We start from the raw sequence: 19,900 nt of genomic DNA, 5'->3' as shown, positions 1-19,900 counted from the left end.
AAAGTACAATTTATCACAACTTTCTAAATGCCAACACAGAGCCATGTGAACACATGAAGCTGCTTCAGAAGGAGTCAGATCATTGGTCTATATCTCTGAAGGTTAACACTGTCGATGACTGATAGCTGGTCTCCAGGGTCTCAGGTGGGGGTCTTTCACATCAGCCTTCCACCTGATCCTTTTAAATGGTGATGCCGGAGATTGAACCTGGGACCTTCCGCATGCAAAGTCAGTGCACTAGTATCGAGACACAGCCTCATCCTCAGTCAAGTCTCTGTTCCTTCCTGCCCCTCTAGTACTGCATTGAGGTATACCGTTTGATTCAATAGAGCAAACGCAAAACATGTTAATATAAAGCAGTGCCTGTTTGAGTAGCATTGTCCCATCCTTTGGACTTGGACTAGTAGCACACTTGCCTAAAATGTTTGCCTACTGCTGTTGTGTAAGACCCCAAAGAAATATTAGCATCTTAGCATACTATAAAGATTCATTTTTGACAGCTCTCCAAGCCTGACATAACTAGCTAAAATAAAATCAAGTTTGGTGCCCAGGTCACATATTAAGTCCTGTGCATAGCAAATCAGTATAATGATTTTCCTCTTTCAGCTGGCTGGCTGCTTGCATAGGAGGGAGTGGTGAGATAAAATGCAATGTTGAATTTCTAGCTTATGCTTAATGGTGGGGTAGGTGTACAACATTGGAATAGAAGAAAAAGAAGAGTTGGTTTTTATACCCCACTTTTTTTCTTACCTTTTAGGAGTCTCAAAGTGGCTTACAATCTCCTTCCCTTCCACTCCCCACAATAGACAATTGTGTGGTAGGTGGAGCTAACAGAATCTGGAGAGAACTGTGATTAGCCCAAGGTCACCCAGCAGGCATCATGTGGAGGACTGGGGAAACAAACCCAGCTCTCCAGTTTAGATTCTGTCACTCCTAACCACTACACTGTGCTGGCTCCCAGAACCCCTCCCCCCCCCCACAGACACAAAGAATATATAAAGATGCTACTGCTATTTAGTTGTGTATTCAGATCTTCTTTTGAGTCACGCCACATGCTGTTTTGGACATGATACTCCATGCATGCAGTTGCACGGTGCATGAAGTTTTGAAATCATTCACCATGCTTTATGCATGCAATGTTGGCATGCCAGTTTTCTATGACCCAAATAAAAACTGCTCTAACATGTAAATGCTGCATTTTTATGGGCAGTGCGTGCAAGAAATTACCAATATACCTAATTTTCATCATGGTCCCATCTATGGATACTTAAATCCAGAGGCTGCAGCCATGAACAGAAAAGGAACATCTTTCTACTAACTTGAGAAAAGTCAAGGTTTGCAGTAAAGAATCTTTGTTTATCCTCTCAGCCTAGCATTTCACCTTATTAACATCCAGTTTTCCCCAGAGCTGTGAGCATGCTATTAAAGTTCCTTCCCTTGACACTTTTGGCCTTTGAGGCAGGACTCATTGGAGCTAGGCCCATCAAAAAAGAATGCAACCTTAAGAACGCATTCCTGGAAGTGATTCTCATTGAATGACATGGGACTTGCTGCTGAGAAAACCTGCATAGGTTCACTTCAAAATGTCTATCACAATTCCAGTATTAAATTTTCTGCATCACATCTTTCTGAGAGTAGTGAGCAACACCACAAAAAAAAAAATACCTTGGACCTGCCCAATCCCATGCAACAGTTTAACATGGCAACATTGTTGAAATTTTGCAAGTGTCTGTCACAACTCAGGCATAAAAGGGTTAACTGTTTATATGTAAACAAGTTGCTGGAGTAACTGTTTATGACCCGATCTATTGATTAGCTATCGGTCAGTCAGACAGCCATTGCTTGCATGTTAGTGAGCACGTACATCTGAAGTTATAAAGTTAACTCTGTTTCTTTGAGTAGACACTACACCAGAGAGGAGACATGAGGTAGACAACATCATGTGGGACAGCAAATAGGTAGTAAGATGTAACCAAACATACAGTAATGTAGATGTGTAACAGGAAAGGATTTATTATTTTATCTCCATGTAACCCTCCCTTATAATTAGCAAACTCATTTATAAAAAGCAGCTGAGAATCTGTCTCTTTTGTTCTACTCTGCGCATATATATTTAATAATAATATAATACACACAACAAACATGTAGCCCAGCTACAATACGCCCAAACACCCACCATTGTCTACCTTGTTCTGTATACAAAATGGATCTCATAATAACTTTCTGCCTTTCTAACCTCACGGACTGCAATCAATGAGTTGTATTTTATTAGTGCTTTACTGTAGTGATGCACTGCTGACCCAGCAGCACCGTGGTAGAACGTTGGGACGCCAATGGACCTACGGCCTTGCTGGTCGCACCGCACCCCCACTCCTCATCCCCCTATGAGTCACGGGTCATGAACTGTCTGGCTCAGTCACCGGGCGCAGGGACAATGGTCTTGCCCCCAGGTGAGGATTAGGCTCAGGCAGCTTCACGCTCCTCTCCGCACGTAGCCAGGTGAGATCATGCATCACATGATGATCTCCAGGTCTCCCGGTCTCCCGCTCATCTCCCTACCCACCTCCTTTACACGCCCACAATGAAACCCTAATAAAGGTCACGAGAGACCAGCACAGGGCAGAGTTGTCCAAGATCCGCGAAAACCCGGCTTCCTGTTGCTGGCGCTCTCCATCAGATGAAACCTCCTCAGCGTCTCGCCTATTCCTTGGCGGCGACCCTGCGGGAGTTGACTACAAGCTGGTGCGAAACCGGGAATCCTCGAACCTCCACCCTGCTCACGTGCGCCTGGGGAAGGGCCGCGATACGAAGTCCGCTGGATCCGGCATCCAGGGACCACCGTTCCCGGTATCGCCTGTCCTCTGGATCGTAGCATCCAGAGACGCAGCGTCCTAGGACACTCTCTAGATCGGTGGAACACGGTGAGTATGGGAGCTTGCAAGAGCAGGGCTTATGACAAGCGCGTTGGCGAACTGGCGTTAGCAATCGCGGCAGGGTCCCGTAAAGAAGGGAGCTGCGCAAATTGGTTGAGAGATTGAAGCTCAGTGTCCATGGTACCCAGAGGGGGGACATTGAATCTTAAGGACTGGGAAAACATCGGGCGCACTCTTAGCCGCTACAGAGCCTCGTGGCGCCCGATGTCGCTGCTACTGGCGATGGAGACAATGTTTTGTCGCCATCAGCCTGCAGACCTATGGCTCCCTTGCTGTAGAGCAGCCCTCCTTTCGATCTTTCACCTTCAATTTCAACCCGGAATTTTCTCTCTATCCACTAAATTGGGCCGCCTGTCCCTCCTTCTGCCCCCTGGCTCCTTCACCCAATTCAAACTCTCCAGCGGCTCAGCCGCCCCTCCTGCTCCGCCTTCATTTTCGAAGCCACTGCACCTCCGTCAAGCATACGTAATGGCGGGTTTCAAAACTCTCGCCAGAACGTATTAGCCACGATCTGCAGAAGAAAGAAACCCTGGCGGAAGGCGATGCCGAATTCTTGCATTGTGCCCGTCCACTTCACAGATACTGAGGGGAGGGTGGCGTCGTGGCCGGAGTTGTCGAGTACAGCCCTTTAAGCTATAACATCCTCACTGAGCTCCGCCAAAGCTGATGCGGGGCGTAGGAGTCACCAGCCCCTATGTAGAGAGGCATGTTAGAAGCGAGGAATCACTTAATGGTTCCGGGCCGACTGGAAGACCACCTTCCGCATGCTCCTGAGCCCTGCACAATTTGTGATCTGGGAGGCGAGTTCAGCCCGGCAATGCTTTAGCAGGGCAGCCGCCTCGGCGGCGCCTACACAACCGCTCAGCTTCACGGCTTTGATGCCTTCAGTAACCCCAACAATCAGATCGTCCTGCGGTGGCCACCCTTACGATTAAGCCTCTGAATGCGCCTACAAGGCGTTTTTTGAAAGTCCCCAATGCCGGACAGCCAACCCAAAAGTTTTCTAGCACCCGGCAGAAGCCTCAAGAGCCCTATGCTGGAGTTTGTGAACAGGCTCCAGGAGGCCCTCAAGAGGCAGGTTGACAGCGAGGGAGGCCCAGGCGAGGAACTCCTTAAGCGCCTTGCCAAGAGGAGAGCGCCTCAGCTGAGTGCTGCAAAGCGATCACGGGCCTAGGAAGGAACCCGAGCTGGCGGTATGCTCAAAGCTTGCCAGGATATGTCGGGTCTTTAAGCCCATCCAAGCCAGCCTTCTAATTAAGCGCCCTCTCGCTGCCATGAGGCAGCCCGAAGCCAGTGTTTCAATTGCGGCAAGCCAGGACATTTCGGAGGAATTGTAGGCTGCCAGTGAGGGGCCTACAACCCTGGCGGAGGAGGGTCTCTCCCCAGAGAAGCGAAGACCCCCAGGAAAGTCTAGGGCAGGCTCCCAATGCCAGCTGGGAGGCCAGCGCCGGGCATCTCCCCAGCCGGAACCAAGATCCGCACCTCAAACCCTTCCCCGGAGCTCCCCATGAGGATCTTGGCTGCTCCAGCTCGGTATAGTGATCCCATCCCCACGGAGACCATTAGGCTGGGTCTTGCCAAAAGCTTCGCCCGGCTGAACAGGGTTGTTGTTCATCATCCCAGGGGTCATCGACCCCATGCACCAGGGAGCCATCCACATCCAAGTATGGACAAACATCCTGCAGAAACTGCCAAGTTCACGGAACACCCTGCCACTATGCTCTCACTTGGAGTCTAATCTAAGTTCAGCTAATCTAAATCCTGGTTGCTGCGCTCCCCTCACGTCTATACTTCCTGCTCTGCTAGCTCCCTTCTACTTCCAAAGTCACCATGCCTCCGCCAGTGCCCCAGAATGTACGCATTTCAAAATCTCTGCAGAGTCCACAGTCACTGAATTGCAGCGAGAAAGGAATGCTGGCCGGAAGAGGACTGCCGTTTTGAACCCTCCTCAGAATGCCCCATAGCCAATCTACAGGACAATGAGGCATGGAAAGGGGAAGATGCTCGCACAATGGCCTTAAGCCAAAAGTCTTTCGTGAAGAAGAAGGCCCCTTGGCCCTCTCCAGCTGTAAGGTTCAAACCAGATCTCATAGCCTCTGAGCCTGTGCAAAGCCCTAAGCTCAAAGCTCCCAGTGGCAGCAAAATCGTCAGTACCTCAGAGAGAGCAAGATCTCAAATCAGAGTTGCAATCCCCCCTCGTTACTTTATGTATGTGCTCTGTATGCCTATGTATGTTCTGTATGTCTTGCCCCTTTCAAAGAGACCCTAAAGTTTTCCCCTCATAGGGGATTTTTCCATTGCTTCTAAGCTATGCTCTTGTGCTTCAATTAAAGTTTTCTCCTTCTGATTATGTGTGCTAATGCCTTGAAAGGCTTAAGCCCATTACAGCATCCGCCTTAAAGCGGGACACAGCTCGTCGCGTGCTCCCTGGATACCGATGGGACCTGCTTCTGCCAGCCTCCATCTTAGTTTAAACCTTCAAAACTTTTCTTCAAACCTCTCCTTGAGAACCTTTTCCTTCGTCCATCTGAGCCTACACTGCCACATTGGCGTGGGCGCAAGTTACATATGAAGCCAAAATCATTTTCATGCTCCCACATTCTCTGCTGAGGGCTCCTGGCTAGTCACAGTGCCAGGGGGGTCTCTCAGCCACCTATCTTACACAGCCTCGGCTGTGAAGGTAGAGAAGCGAGCTCAAACGGCCAAAGTCCCTTACGGGAGGGGAAGGTAGAGCTGACTTCCAAACCCTTCCCCCTGCCTTCCTTTCTGCACACCTCCCTCTTTCTAATGGGCTGACGCACCCCACCTCTAGATCTAGAGGATCTGATAAAGGGTTTTGCAGAGCCCTCTCAATTTGCTCCTGTGATCCAAACCTCAAGCCCAGGAACTGTTTTCTTTGCATCTTCTCTATATCTTTCCTATAGGCTATATTACGATATGACTATAATTGTGAATTGTTCAAAGTTGCTTTGCAAAAACCCACACCTTAGGCGGTGATTGGGATTGTTTACAAACAAACATCTGACCTGGATATGACCTCTCCCTTCTCCTAAGCCTTCGGGCAATTCCTGCCTTGTATCTCTTAACTTGGCAGATGTTGCAGAAGTGATGCGTTGTGGAATGGGCCAACTCTGCGCCCTAGCAGCTTGGCCAAAACAAACGAAAAAAGAGGAGTAGTTCCCCTATTGACCCAATCAAGGTCTCATCCAGCAGACCATATCCAAAGTACTCTTCTCTATTCTCTATCAAAAATTGCCCGCCCCACTCAGGGCTCCGGGCTTTCCATTGTATCATCTATAAGAACGAATTAACTCAGCCAGCCTTAAAACCCTGGGAAAAGCGTGGCTTGTTTTCTCTTCTATACAGGAGTCCAGCTCGCCATGCCAGGCCAGCCCCCATCCCGAGGAGATGGGCGGGGCCTCCCTGGAGGATCCGACCCGCCCGCCCTGTTGAGAGAGCCCCGATCACCCTCCAGCTTGGGCCAAGATGGGAGGGACCTCTCTGGAACCAGTACACCCATTCTTCCGCAGGAGATCGCAGCCCAGGCTGCCATTCCGGACCCAGCTATGGCTCAAGGTTGGCGCTGTGTGTAGCTGCTCCTCATCTACAGCCGCCATTCTCTCTCCCTCTCTGCCCCCTGGCTGAGCTTGGAATTGCAGCCAGGAACATTCCTGATAGATTAACCCTTGGAACTCTCCGCTGTTTTCAGCAGCTTGAATAATTGTTGGAACAGCAGCTTCTCTCACAACCTTGCTCGTGAGAATCACTGAACCTGCAATGCTAAAGAAGACTATCAGTAGCTCTCCCTCGCTCTTGAGAAATCCATGGACTCTAACGTCATCGGCTCTGTAGCTTTGGTAGTCAAACAGCAAGAGCCATGCATTGTTGGACAATTCTGCAACCCGCGGGTTGCCTTCCTTCCGCCCATCATCCAGCCTATGTATCGTTTAGCCATGTTTTGTTGTTTAAATTTATTGCATGCCCTAGTTTTTTGAAGTTATGTTATTTGTTATTGCTGCATTTCCGCCTGTCTGTCTGCGGGACTCTCTGCTACCCCAGGCTCCCACCCAGGAGCCGGACGCCGCCGCCCGCTTCGCTCCGCTCTGCCTTTCGATCCCTCCTGTCGAGCGGCGGTGCAGCCCTCTCCAAAGGAGCCTGTCCCCTCATAACTTCCCTTGTGGGAGCCCGGACTTGTTTCCTGTAACACCAAGACTATTGGCGGCTGGCCTGTGCCCTTCGCGAAGCCCATCAATTCTACCTCCATTGCTCTGGGCTCTGGCCTCGAAAGGCAGCAGGAACTTCAGCGACCCTAGACAATCGTGCGCTATTGATTACTTATTGTTATTACATCACCAAGGTTGTGAGAATGTACATAATATGTGTTGTTTTAATCTTTCTGATAATTCCCAATTGATTCATATGAATGTACGTGAGAGCTGCAAGAAGTTGTATCTAATCTGAAGTATGATGTTTTGCCCCATTGGTGGTCAGCCCTCTGGAGCTGGCTGCGGGGAGGATGGTTGAGTGTGATTGTACAGCTCTGCATTAGATTAAATGTGTGCCTCGTTCGGATCTTGTTTGCGTTCAATGTGTGTCTAATATTGCCTGTAGCGTGTGCAAGAAGCCCCTCGAATTTCCCTTACCCCGCAGCCAAGTTCTAATGTTACACAAGCAGCTTGGTCAGCTTGACCAGATGGCGGAGGAGACAAGCGTCCCTTTAAATCACCCCTAGCATTTCGGTCCCCTTTTTTTTCTAAAATGTAAAAGGAGGAGATGTAGTGATGCACTGCTGACCCAGCAGCACCGTGGTAGAAACGTTGGGGCGCCAATGGACCTCACCGGCCTTGCTGGTGCTACGCCCCCCACTCCTCATCCCCCTATGAGTCACGGGTCATGAACTGTCTGGCTCAGTCACCGGGCGCAGGGACAATGGTCTTGCCCCCCAGGTGAGGATTAGGCTCAGACGCTTACGCTCCTCTCCGCACGTAGCCAGGTGAGATCATGCATCACATGATGATCTCCAGGTCTCCCGGTCTCCCGCTCATCTCCCTACCCACCTCCTTTACACGCCCACAATGAAACCCTAATAAAAGGTGCGAGAGACCAGCACAGGGCAGAGTTGTCAAGATCACGAAAACCCGCGCTTCCTGTTGCTGACGCTCTCCGCCAGATGAAACCTCCTCCGCGTCTCGCCTATTCCTTAGCGACGACCCTGCGGGGTTGACTACACTTTACACAGGATTTTTTTTAATGAAAGAGAACTCTCACAACTGAGCACTGTTCATGAGGACGCTCGGAATTTTTAAAAACCTTTTTCTCTTTCTGCCAAAATAATTCACTATCAAATTGATCTTCAGAATTCACAATGGATTTAATAGCTGCAGTCTTTCATCTAACCCGTCACTAGTTCTTAGCAGTCAAGTTAAGAGTCTTAATGCATACGTCGTTCCCTTGTTCTCTGTAAAAGAACGCTACATAACTGGCCTCATGAAGAAGAAATAAAGGAGCAATAAAGACAGACCCAGCAAGCGCTGACAGAGTCGCAATAGAAATGCATTTCTATTTATTATAGTTGCTGTTTGTGCTACACAAGTATGCTTTGGGGCATACCTCCTTGGAAGCAAATCTCATCATCATAAAATGGAGGTTACTCCCAAGTAAATGAGGCTACAATCAGCATGCCAGCATGTACTAATTGGTACCACACACCAGGTGGCAAGGCAAGAAGGAGGAATGATGCTATGTAAAGCAAACTGAGACCCACAAATAACATTATAAACTATTGTAGTACCTAGTTTGCCCTTTTCCCAGAAATTGGGTAGAATCCTTGTGAAAGGAAGAATTTTTCACTGCTTCTTTCACTGTTTGCAATTCTGCTGTTGGTAAATCATTAATGTACATGTCGAGCAGACAGAGCAGAACTGTGGGTTGAGTAGTTATCACTCAAAGGAACTCTTAAAATAAATGTAGTAATAGCTTTACTTTGGAAATGGTAAAATTTATGCAAAAAACCATTAACACTAAAGAAATTGAACTAAATAAAGACTCTTTCTCTTCCTTCCAGTCTAACTTTTCGTTTCCAAAAAGATCCCTAGATACCATTTCAAATAAGTATTTCATGGTGCAGATATTCAGAATTTAATTGAACCTCACTTAACTACTTAAAACTTTAAAAAGAATCTCACAGCAAGAGCTCTGGGGAAAACTGGATTTTAATGAGGTGGAATTCCAGGCTGAGAGGATAAACAAAGATTCTTTGATTTTCAAATCTTTTCTAATAGGATTTCTTCTTTAATTCCCTCTGTACATTCTTATTAAAAAAATCAGGGATTACATAACATACAAACAATGCAGCATGAATGCCCTTAATGGCAAGCTGTACCCCTCACTGGTGACTTATATTTCACAAGCTTGTCATTCTTTTGGAAGTGTTTGAGCTTGTGCCCTTCGCAGGGCATTTTTAAAAATTTGCCCATTACTGGTAATGAGTTTTCACAGACTCAGCTGTGAAAGATCTTTTATTGCATTTTTTTCAATGCAAGAGATTAAAATGCATGACCTCAAACAGTGCCTTTCCCAATCTGGTTTCCTTCCAAAAAGTGGCTCAGTTCAATTGGCTCTGTCATTAGCCACACAATGCCTCTCTTTCTTGGGCTTCCGAACAAATATAGTTATGTTCCTGGGAAAATATGAAGAGAAAGAGTGAAGATCAGTCAAATGCTATGAATAGGATAAAAGATTTGGAACTTCAGGAAATGCTCTTCATTTCCTTCTAAAGATTACTTGCCATTTAAGAAGCAAAGGGAGCCTCAAGGAATTTTAACAAATACATCAAGAAAGCAGGAAATTGGATAATAGGTGCAGTGCAGGTTTCAGCTAATAATGCTATCATATGCCCAAGAAACCTGAGCTTTCTCAAAGGAATGTAGGAACTGTCATATCAGATCAGGGGTGTGGTCCATCTGTTCCACAACCTAACATCCCAAAGTAGCCAAAGCCAGGAAGCTCATACTGTCCAGTCAGCCTGACATCAATATCAGGGAAGATTCTGGAGCAGATCATTAAACAGACGGTCTGCCAGCACTTAGAAGGGAATACTGTGATCACAAAAAGTCAGCATGGGTTTCTGAAAAACAAGTCATGCCAGACCAATCTTATGTCCTTTTTTGATAGAGTGACAAGCTTGGTAGATGAAGGGAATGCTGTGGACGTAGCATACCTGGATTTGAGTATAGCTTTTGTCAAGGTGCCCCATAATATTATCGCAAGTAAGCTAGTGAAATGTGGACAAGTCAGTGCTACTATTAGATGGATTTGTAATTGGTTGACTGACAGAACTCAAAGGTTTCTCATCTTCATCCTTGTGAGAAGTGACTTGTGGGATGCCACAGGGTCCTGTCCTGGGCGCAGTGCTATTCAATATTTTTATCAATGACTTGGATGATGGAATAGAGGACATGCTAATTAAATTTGCAGATGACACCAAAATAGGAGAGGTAGCTAATACCCCAGAGGACAGAATCAGAATTCAAAATGACCTGGACAGATTAGAGAGCTGGGCCAAAACAAACAAAATGAACTTCAAAAGAGATAAATGTAAGATTAGGCAGAAAAAAATGAAACACACAGATGATGGGTGACACCTGGCTTGCCAACACTACATGCGAAAGGGATTTGGGAGTCTTAGTACACCACAAGCTGAACATGAGTCAGCAGTGTGATGGGGTGGCCAAGAAAGCCAATGTGATTCTGGGCTGTATCAATAGGAGTATGGTGTCTAGATTGAGGGATGTAATTGTACCTCTCTATTCTGCATTGGTTAGACCTCACCTGGAATATTGTGTACAGTTCTGGGCATTGCAATTCAAGAAGGATATTGACAAGCTGGAATGGGTCCAGAGGAGGGCAACTAAAATGGTAAAAGGTCTGGAATCCATGCCCTACGAGGAGAGACTTATGGAGCGGGGTATGTTTAGTTTGGTGAAGAGAACGTTAAGAGGTAACATGATAGCCACGTTTAGATTTTTGAAGCGATGTCATGTTGGTGAGGGAGCAAGCTTGTTTTTTGCTGCTCCAGAGACTAGGATCAGGAGTAATGAGTTCAAGGTGAAGGAAAAGAGATTCCACCTAAACATCAGGAAAAACTTCCTGACAGTAAGGGCTGTTCAACAGTGCATTGCAGTACCTTGGAGTGTGGTGGGGTGTCCTTCTTTGGAGGTTTTTGAACAGAGGCTGGATGCCCATCTGTCAGAAGTCCTTTGATTATTTCATTGCAGGGGGGTGGACTTAATGTCCCTTGGGGTCTCTTCCAACTCTATGATTCTATGAATCCCACAATAATCAGCTGTGAGATCATTTAATGATTTCCACAAAGAATCTTGAAGACTGCCAGTAATATGAAGGCCTAAATGGTTTCTTTTTCAAATGGATTTTACCTTGACTTTGGAAGGAGATTTCTTCCCTGGTAAACTTACCCATTGATATTCCTGTGAAGTTTCCATTAGCTATAGTAATTACACAGGCATGGTTTTAATCTACAGGCCATTTTGTAATACTGTGTCATGGTGAACATTTTCAGCAATAGGGAATGAGGTAAATATGGAGTAGGGTTGCCAAAACTCTAGCTTGGGAAATTTGAAGGTAAAGCTTGGGAGGGGGGAGTTTGGGGCAGATTCTATGTGTTGAAGCTGCCATTTGCTTCATGGAACTGACTTCTGTCATCTGGAGATCAGTTGTAATTGTGGGAGAACAACAGGTCCCGCGTGGAGGATGGGAATTCTAAGTAAAACCCAGTAAATAACACACTATTGGTGGTGATCACATGATAGATGGAGAAAGTCCTGTTCATCCACACACCAGACTGGAGGCTTTCTGAGATTAATGCATCCTGGGAAGCATCAGTATACAAAAATGAGTAAGTCTAGATGGTGGTGACGACTCACTGCCACCAAGCCGTGTGTGATGACCAACTGGAAGTGAGTCATGTGTGGCAATTGGCCACTGAGACCGCTAAGGGGCCAGAAGCTCTGGAACTTTTCTTTGCCCTGCAAGAAGCTTCCAGGCCTCAGGTAGTTCCTGTGAGGAACTACTCTACTCTTGCTGGGGGCCTGCAAAAGGCACTTCCTAAGAGTGAATAGGCAGAGGGAGCAAGAGAGGGAGGTGGCACTTTTGACTTGAGTTCTTTCACAGCTCCTCCAGCTCCCTTCCCCCGCTGGGGAAACTGGGAAAGGCACTTTGCATGTGCTCTAGGACACTCAGATCCCACAACAAAGCAGTGCTGGTGGCCACCAGGTCACCCACCCCACCCCCAACACCCTCATCCCCACCACACTCACCACAAGGCCTCCCCCCTACTGAGGCACCACAACCACAGCTGTGCCAACTACCTCCTGCTACTGGGCCCCAGCAGTGGCAGCCAGGAGGCGGGTGGTGGAGGGGTGCTGCTCTACCTGCTGCTGGGCCTGGAGGACAAGGGAGCGTGGAGCGCTCATGTAATGGCTTCTCCTCAGGCTGTCTCCTCAGAGGGTCACTCGCCTCAGGTAGTTCCTGTGAGGAAACCAGCAGACCCAGCAATAATGAGGATGGCAGCATTGGCGAGTGCAATGGAGGGCAGTGTCCCCGTGAGAGGGAGAGTCAGGACCATTTCGGTATTCAAGATTGGCTCCTGGCAGTCAAATGAGGGGAGTTGGCTCTGGTGGGGAATGGATGGGGCCACAAACACATCCCAAATACACATACTTGCAGAATGGGAAATTCCTGGAGATTTGGGGAGGGGTGTTTGAGGAAGACAGGGGGCTCAGCATACTGTGTGTTTTCTCCAGGGGAGCTGTCAGGAAAACAGTGGAGATCTCCATGCCCTGCCTGAGGGTTGGCCAGCTACTATGATGTCATATCCCATTTGAACTCCCTTCCCCAGGCACAGTCCCCAAGTCTCCACAAATTCCCCAGTCTGACATAGCCAACCACAGCCTCAACCATACTGGGTCTTCTGGAATGCTGGCTCTATGATGTCATAACAGTTTTCTAGAGCCTCTAGGTTCTTGTAAACCTCCAAACAACATTTAGATTGAAGGAAAGCTTTCACAAGTGTGGTATGTTGTTACTGTTTGGTGCAGATTGTTGTGTGAACAAAAATCATCCCATCTGTTAGCATCTGCAAATGTCTTCTGATAACTTGTGTGCATTTGATCCTTCTTGCACGGAAGGGACAGGGGAGGGGGAGTTGAATGTACCTGTGCAGCAATATTAAATTGTCCTTTTAAATAAACCCACACCTTAGTGCAGAGTGCCATATTTTTCTTTTTAAAATATTTAAAACAGCAAAACCTGCTTATTTCTGTTTGTTACTAAGCATCATTGCTGAAAATATTTTTTTCCTGGCATGACACTGTGCAGCAGGATATCAGTCTGTTCAGTCACAGTTATCCTGAGTAGCTCCTATTCCTTAAGGGCTCACCAACCCCATTTTATTTTTAGCCCCATTCCCACTAGCATCTCTGCTGCTGGTGTTTCCTAAGCAATGTTCTTTCTTGCCTGCTTCAGAGGATTTCATTTATCTTTCCTATCTCCTAGTCTCGGATAGTGGCATTTCTATGGGGGAAGTATCCCTTTACTTGGGAAATCTGTTATGATTCCAGGCCCCACTTGGAAATTGGCAACCACAGAAGGAGAAAGTAAATACAGTAGGAAAAGGGAAGAAGCTATGGAGGACTTTCCGGAAAGGGAAAGAGGAAATAATCAGGGAATGGAAAATCAGATGCCTTCCACAAGCCCTTGCTAGTTTTCTCTTTTTTATATATTAATGGCCAAGTCGGCCTTGTCTAAGCATACACATATCTGGTGATTGGAGCTATGAATGGGCAACACAGAGGGGCAGACAAAGGTACATTGTATGGTAAGGAAATAGGGTTACCAACTCCACATTGGGAAATGCTTTGAGATTTGGAGTGTGGAGTCTGGAGGAGGTGAGGTTAGAAAAGGGGAGGGACCTCCAAAGGGTATCGTGCCATAAGCTTCACCCTCTAAAGCAGCCATCCCTTCCATGAGAACTAGGGTTTCCAGCCTCCAAGTGAGAACAGGAGAACATCCAGAATTACAACTGATCACCAGTTGACAGAGATCAATTTCCCTAAAGAAAGTGGCTGTTTTGGAGGGTGGACTGGACTGTATGGGATTATACCAAAGGTTCATGCTGAGGTTGCTTCCCTCCCCAAACCTTCCCTTCCAAGATTCTGCCTGCATATCTCCAAGAATTTTTCAGTGTGGGGCTAACCACCCCAAGGGGGAACTTATCTCTACAGCTGGGAGATCTTTTGTTATTCCAGGAGATGTCCAGGACACATCTGGAGGTTTGAAAACCTAGAAGGAGTGAAGGATGTAGGACAGATAACTTTCTACAAACTTAAAAAATGCCCCAGAAAAAAGTAAAATGATGAAAAATACACTGGGAGGTTAAATCCGCACCCAATGATGATAAAATGAATACCTATAGCTTTAAGAGATGGGTGCTTTTGGTGGTGTTTACTAGGTAACCAAGGACATTTTCCAGCTTGGCTTTTATCAGTAAAATGTAGGGGAAGGGTAAGGTCCTTTGCAGGGCCTTTGCCAGAGTACTCTGCAGGCTAGCCCAAGCAGCAACTACTGGGAAACTTGCTTCTTTGCACCTAATGTGACTTACCCCGGCCAAACTACTTGCTGCTGTTTAACAGCAGCCACTTCATGAAAGCCAATGTGGTATACTGGCTAGAGTTTCAGATTAGGATCTGCCAGACGCAGGTTTGAATCCCCATTCTCTGCCTTGGAAGCTCACGAGATGATTTGGGGCCAGTCTACACTCCCCGTCAAGCCTACTTCGCAGGGTTGTAGTAAGAATAAAATGGAAGCAAAGAGAATTATGCAACTGGTTTGGGCTCCTATTGAGGAGAAAGGTGGAGGATAAATAGATGATAAATATAGCAGAAGATGGGGCACAGTTAAAAGTGGGTTGGAGGAAGAGAACAAAATAGGGAAACTTAAAGATATGTGCCCCCCCCCCCCGGAGGAGAGAGATTGTGTGCAGAGAAGAGAAAATAAAGTGCTCTCCACAAGTCCTTACTGTGCAAATGAGCCCAGTTCCTTACTGTGCAAATGAGCCCAGTCCAGTGACATAACTGGGCCAAATTTTTCCAAGATAGAGGCTGCCAGAGGGAGAGAAGAAGAAGAAAAAGAAGAAGGTTAAGCTGAAGATTGGGGCAGATACAGATGTGGGATGCAGCCTATTCACACCTACTTGGTAGAACCGGTTACTAAAATTTTCTCAGTTCGGAGAACCGGTTATTAATGATTAACTCCACTAGGGACAAAGGGGTAATCTCTGTCCCTGGGTACAACAAATCTTGTCAAGTGGGGGATGCAAAATCGCCCCCCCCAGGGCCCCCTGCGGCCCCCCTGCCCCCCATGGGACTTCCCCACGTGTGTATGAACTGTATGAAATAATACAATATATAGTAATTCTATTTTTTTGTTCATTGGTATAAAGGTTGGGAAAGTATTATAGGTAAAGATTTTTCATTTTCTTTTTTCCCCTTGAAATTTATATTGGAAAGAGAGGAGTTTAAACTACTCTTTTAGATTAAGGATTTTGGATCTCTCCCTCTGTTAGTTTTCTTTCAAGTGGAATAGATAAAGTATTTATAGGAATCTGAAGGGGAAGTAGAAAGTTGGGAGGGAGGGAAATATGGGAAGGAGGGAGGCAATCTAGGATGTTTTAGTTGGGGGGTTGAGAGACATAGACAATTAGATATGTTTGTAATATGTTAACAATTGTAAACAGTTTTTGGTTTCTCTCCTTACTTATGTTATTATTTAAAATCAATCAATATAATTATATAAAAAAGAAATAATACACTACCTTTTGGTATATTGCTTTTTTAATACTTTAAACAGTCATTATTTGAATCTAGAGGCGGGGCGAAGGGAAACGGCACTTGGGGCGCGCGTGCCCTGCGTCCTTGCCACAGCCCCGCCCAGGAATGCCCCGCCCCCAGAATGCCTGGCCATGCCCCCGTCGTGCCCCGCCCAGCCCCATTGGCGCTACGCCACGATTTGAATCCCACCACCATCGGAACCTGTTACTAAAATTTTTGAATCCCATCACTGGGCAGATAGTGGTAGATTGGCTGGTGAGTAGAAAGGAGAGAAAGAAGCAAGAAAGGGGGAGATGTAATGGGCGTTTCAGGGGAGGGAAGAAGAAAATTTGATGCCCCCTGTAAGTCATTGTGCGTCCTGTGCCTATTTCTCTGTATTGTTCAACTTGTTTGATGACACAATTAGAGCAAGCTCCCACTGAAACAGACAAGGATGCTAATGCTATTTTGAAGGATAAGCAGAACATCCATAATTAGTAAGGGTGGAATTATAATCAACATATAAAAGGGAGATGTCAGGACACCTATTCTCCTTATACAATTCTTTATTTCCAAAAGCAATGACTTTTTTTTTGCTATCCTTATGGGATCCTCTTAAGGGAAGTAGGAAAGCTTGTACTACCCAAAGAATGCTTTGTTTTTGTCCAAGTGTCTTATTTTAACCTACAGTACAACAAGAGAGGTTGAAATCATTCATTTGATAGAGGCAAATTGCTGAGGAAAATAAAAAGTGGCCACCCTATCTGTTAAAAATCTGTTTGTTCTTACCCAAGACATAAATCTCATTGTTGACTACAGCTGTGCTGAAGCGGTATTTCGAGTACTTCATTGGGGTGCGCTCTGTCCATTTGTCTTGGCCCGGGTCATACTGCAACATTCTGTTGCTTAATCGATCAGGCTCATCGTCAGGGAGATCCATCTGTATGAAATATGACAGCCATATAATAATACAACATTTGGAGCTCTCCATGCACGCCTGCATGCTATTAATCATGGAAGACAGCTGAGCAGATAAATAACATAAACACATCAATTATAGCTGCGAAGTGATTCATACTCACTAGGCTTTAACAGCACTCATGACTTGTGGCTGGGAAGTACATTGCAGAAGGCATATGAATAACGACACATTTATATTCTGCTGCAAGAGAGCTGAGTATTTGGATAATAAGAAACCATCTATGGATGCAGCCCTGACAGAACATAGTTCTTTTTAAAAGGCTTCTCTGAAGTCTCACGAAGAAAGAACCCTTATTTTCCCCTGGAGATGAAATGCTGATTTACTTGGTTATTTAAGTTACTCCCAAGTTTCCAACAGAGCCTTTGAAGATACATGTGTGAACATTTAAAAAAAATATCTATATACTAATAGCGGTTGGTTAGATCTGAGGGTACTTAAATCTACATATTCGAGACGCGAATGGGCAAAACAGATCTTTCTGCAAACTCGAAAATGCTGCCAGGTTTGAGGAAAAATGTGAAATCTTTAAAAAAAAGTAAAAGGCAGGAGGAGGGCAGGTCTCTTTCCATGCCTATTTTAACCTTTGAGGGAAGACTCATAGAGGCCAAGCCTGGCTAGAGTTACCAGCTCCAAGTTGGGAAATTCCTGGAGATTTTGTGCTAGAGTCTGAGGATGGCAGGGTCTGGGAAGGAGAGAGACATCAGCTGAAGGTTAAGAGGTGACCCTTGGGGTCTCTTCCAACTCTATGATTCTGTGAAGATAATGCCATAGAATTCACCCTCAAGAGTAGCATTTTCTCCAGGAGGTCAGATCTCTGTCAATCTGGAGTTGAGCGGTAGTTCTGGGAGCTTTCTAGGTCCCACCTGGAGCTTTCTAGGTCTCACCTGGAGGCTGGCAACCTCTGGATGACTTGTAACCACCAAACTTGCATGACTCAAGTAGGCCTGGTTGCTTATTACTGCTCAACAACAAACATCCTGTGAAAGCCAGTACAGTAAGCAGTTAGAGTTTCAGAGTGGGGTCTAGGAGATCCAGGTTAAAATTCCCATCTTCCTTTGGAAGCTCATTGGATGATATTGCACCAGTCACACACTTTCAGTTTAACCTTTAGTTGTGCAGACACAAAAGGAGGAGAAGAGAATAATGTTGTTCTCCAACGTGGAGAAAAGTGGGATAAAAATGAAGTAAATAAATAATCAACATAGCTGAAAATGGGAGGTTGAAAAAAAGGTACCGTAGATTGGTGAATGATTTGACAAGGAGAGAATGAGGCAGGGAAAGGGGAGATAATATGGGGCATGCAAGGGGGAGGGAAAGAGGAAATAATGTGGAGTACAGGATAGAGGGGAAGGCGAGGTGCCCCCTCACGAGCCATTGAGGGTTCCCTAACAGCCTGACCCATTGACTGGCACCACACAATTGGGCCACAGTTTCCTAAGTAGAGGCTACTGGAGGGAGGGGAAGCAGAGAGGCAGATAAAAGGGAGATTGGCTGTTGGGTAGAAAGGAGATACCTTGAGGGGGAGGGGACTGGGGAAAGTGAGGATTGAAGAGGTGAGAGACCTCCAAAGGGTATAATGCCATATTTCCACCCTCCAAAGCAGCCATTTACTCCATGGGAACTAGGGTTGCCAACCTCCAGGTGGGGGCTGGAGATCACAGGGAATTGAATTGTCTCTCCAGATGACAGAGATCAGTTCCTCTGCTGAGGTCACTTTCTTCCCCAAACCTTGCTTCCAAAGGCTCCACCTCCATACATCCAAGAATTATCCAACTTGGAGCTGACTACCCTAAGGAGAGAAGGAAGCCGGAAAAGGAAATAGGATATGAGCGCTTTCAGCAAATGAAGAAGAAAATAGCGAAGGGGGGAAACTGATGTCTCCCACAAGTCTTTGAGGATTCCCACTTGTAATGACATAATATCAAAATCAAGATAAAGATTTATTTTATTTATTTTTATTTCATTGGATTTAATGTCCTGCTCTTCCAAACCTAACAATCAGGCTCAGAGATGCTAACCGAGGCCCTTTCCCCACTTACCTTTGTCCGAGGGTTGCTGCGCGCAATTCCCAGCGCGCACAATTCCTGGCACGCGCCCCGGCTTCCCCACGACCCCGCATTCTGCGCAGGGTCATCAAAAGGCGCCATTTCAAAAGGCGTCAGGAATTACGCGCGCTGAGGGGGTGCGAGAGAGGCAGCGTCGGGGCGGCTGCGTTCTCGCCGCCTCTGAAGTGGGGAGTGCAGCTGGACCCCACGCTACTTGAGGAGAGTAGCGCGGGGCTTAAGGTAAGTGGGGAAAGGGCGAAAGAGACAGAAATGTCCTTTCAAATGGCATAGAGGAAAGGATTAATCCTAATTCCTGATGTACTATATCCGCAAACCAAATTGGCCATTGTTATGGAGTCAGTCTGAATGGGGGACCTGAAGAGCCCTTTCGCATGAGTCTCAAGGTCAAACTGAGCCTTATGTGACAACTTTTTTACATTTGCTATGTTTCATGTCTTCTTTCTATGTACATCAACAGTACTTTAAAATGTTAATGTCTGAGAGAGAACTTACTGGGGCTAGAAGTCTCAAAAGCTGGATACGGCCTGGGCCTCTCTGGATCTCTAACTGGATTTGCAGCCTGTGGCTTTTAAAAAAAACAAACTATGGAGATCCTATTCGGAGATGTCTTGACCCAGTCTAATTTATCCAAAACACACACAAAAGAGAATGAGCTGTAAATTCTCCAGGATAAATCTCACCTCAACCTATTCATTTATAATATGAGGATAATAACACTAGTCTAACAGTATTATTGACTTTCAGGCCTATCAAAATTGTTGTGACTGAAATAATGTGTGTGAAATGCTTCTATAAATGATAATTAATTCAAAACAGTTACCACATTAAGATTCAGACTCAGTCGGCTCAGCTGAAACAGGGTGCTATGTAAAACAAGTATACAGGGCCCAATCATCAGTTAACATTCTGATTATTTGTGAATGATTTTGGCATTGCTTTTATTGTGCATCCACACAACAAGGATTCACACAACATCATCACTGTTGTGAATGCAGTGGCACTTTCCTCCAGCAGCTATCATTTTCCCTTCATCGT

At 46.1% G+C, this 19,900-nt stretch overlaps 1 protein-coding gene across 4 annotated transcripts in view; it reads right to left on the bottom strand.

Moving 5' to 3' along the window:
• Window positions 1-19,900, bottom strand: part of KBTBD12 (kelch repeat and BTB domain containing 12) — a 106,607-nt gene that overhangs the window by 31,979 nt on the left and 54,728 nt on the right. For all 4 annotated transcript variants that reach the window (XM_048491925.1, XM_048491926.1, XM_048491927.1 and 1 more), the window contains one exon: window positions 16,607-16,757. In XM_048491925.1, the coding sequence (XP_048347882.1) occupies window positions 16,607-16,757 (151 nt within the window). The remainder of the gene's footprint in view (window positions 1-16,606; window positions 16,758-19,900) is intronic.

This window comes from Sphaerodactylus townsendi, linkage group LG03 (genome assembly GCF_021028975.2).
Source record: "Sphaerodactylus townsendi isolate TG3544 linkage group LG03, MPM_Stown_v2.3, whole genome shotgun sequence".
NCBI lineage: Eukaryota > Metazoa > Chordata > Lepidosauria > Squamata > Sphaerodactylidae > Sphaerodactylus > Sphaerodactylus townsendi.
The sequence above is the reverse complement of the archived record's forward strand: the minus strand, read 5'-3'. Positions and strand labels throughout refer to the sequence as shown.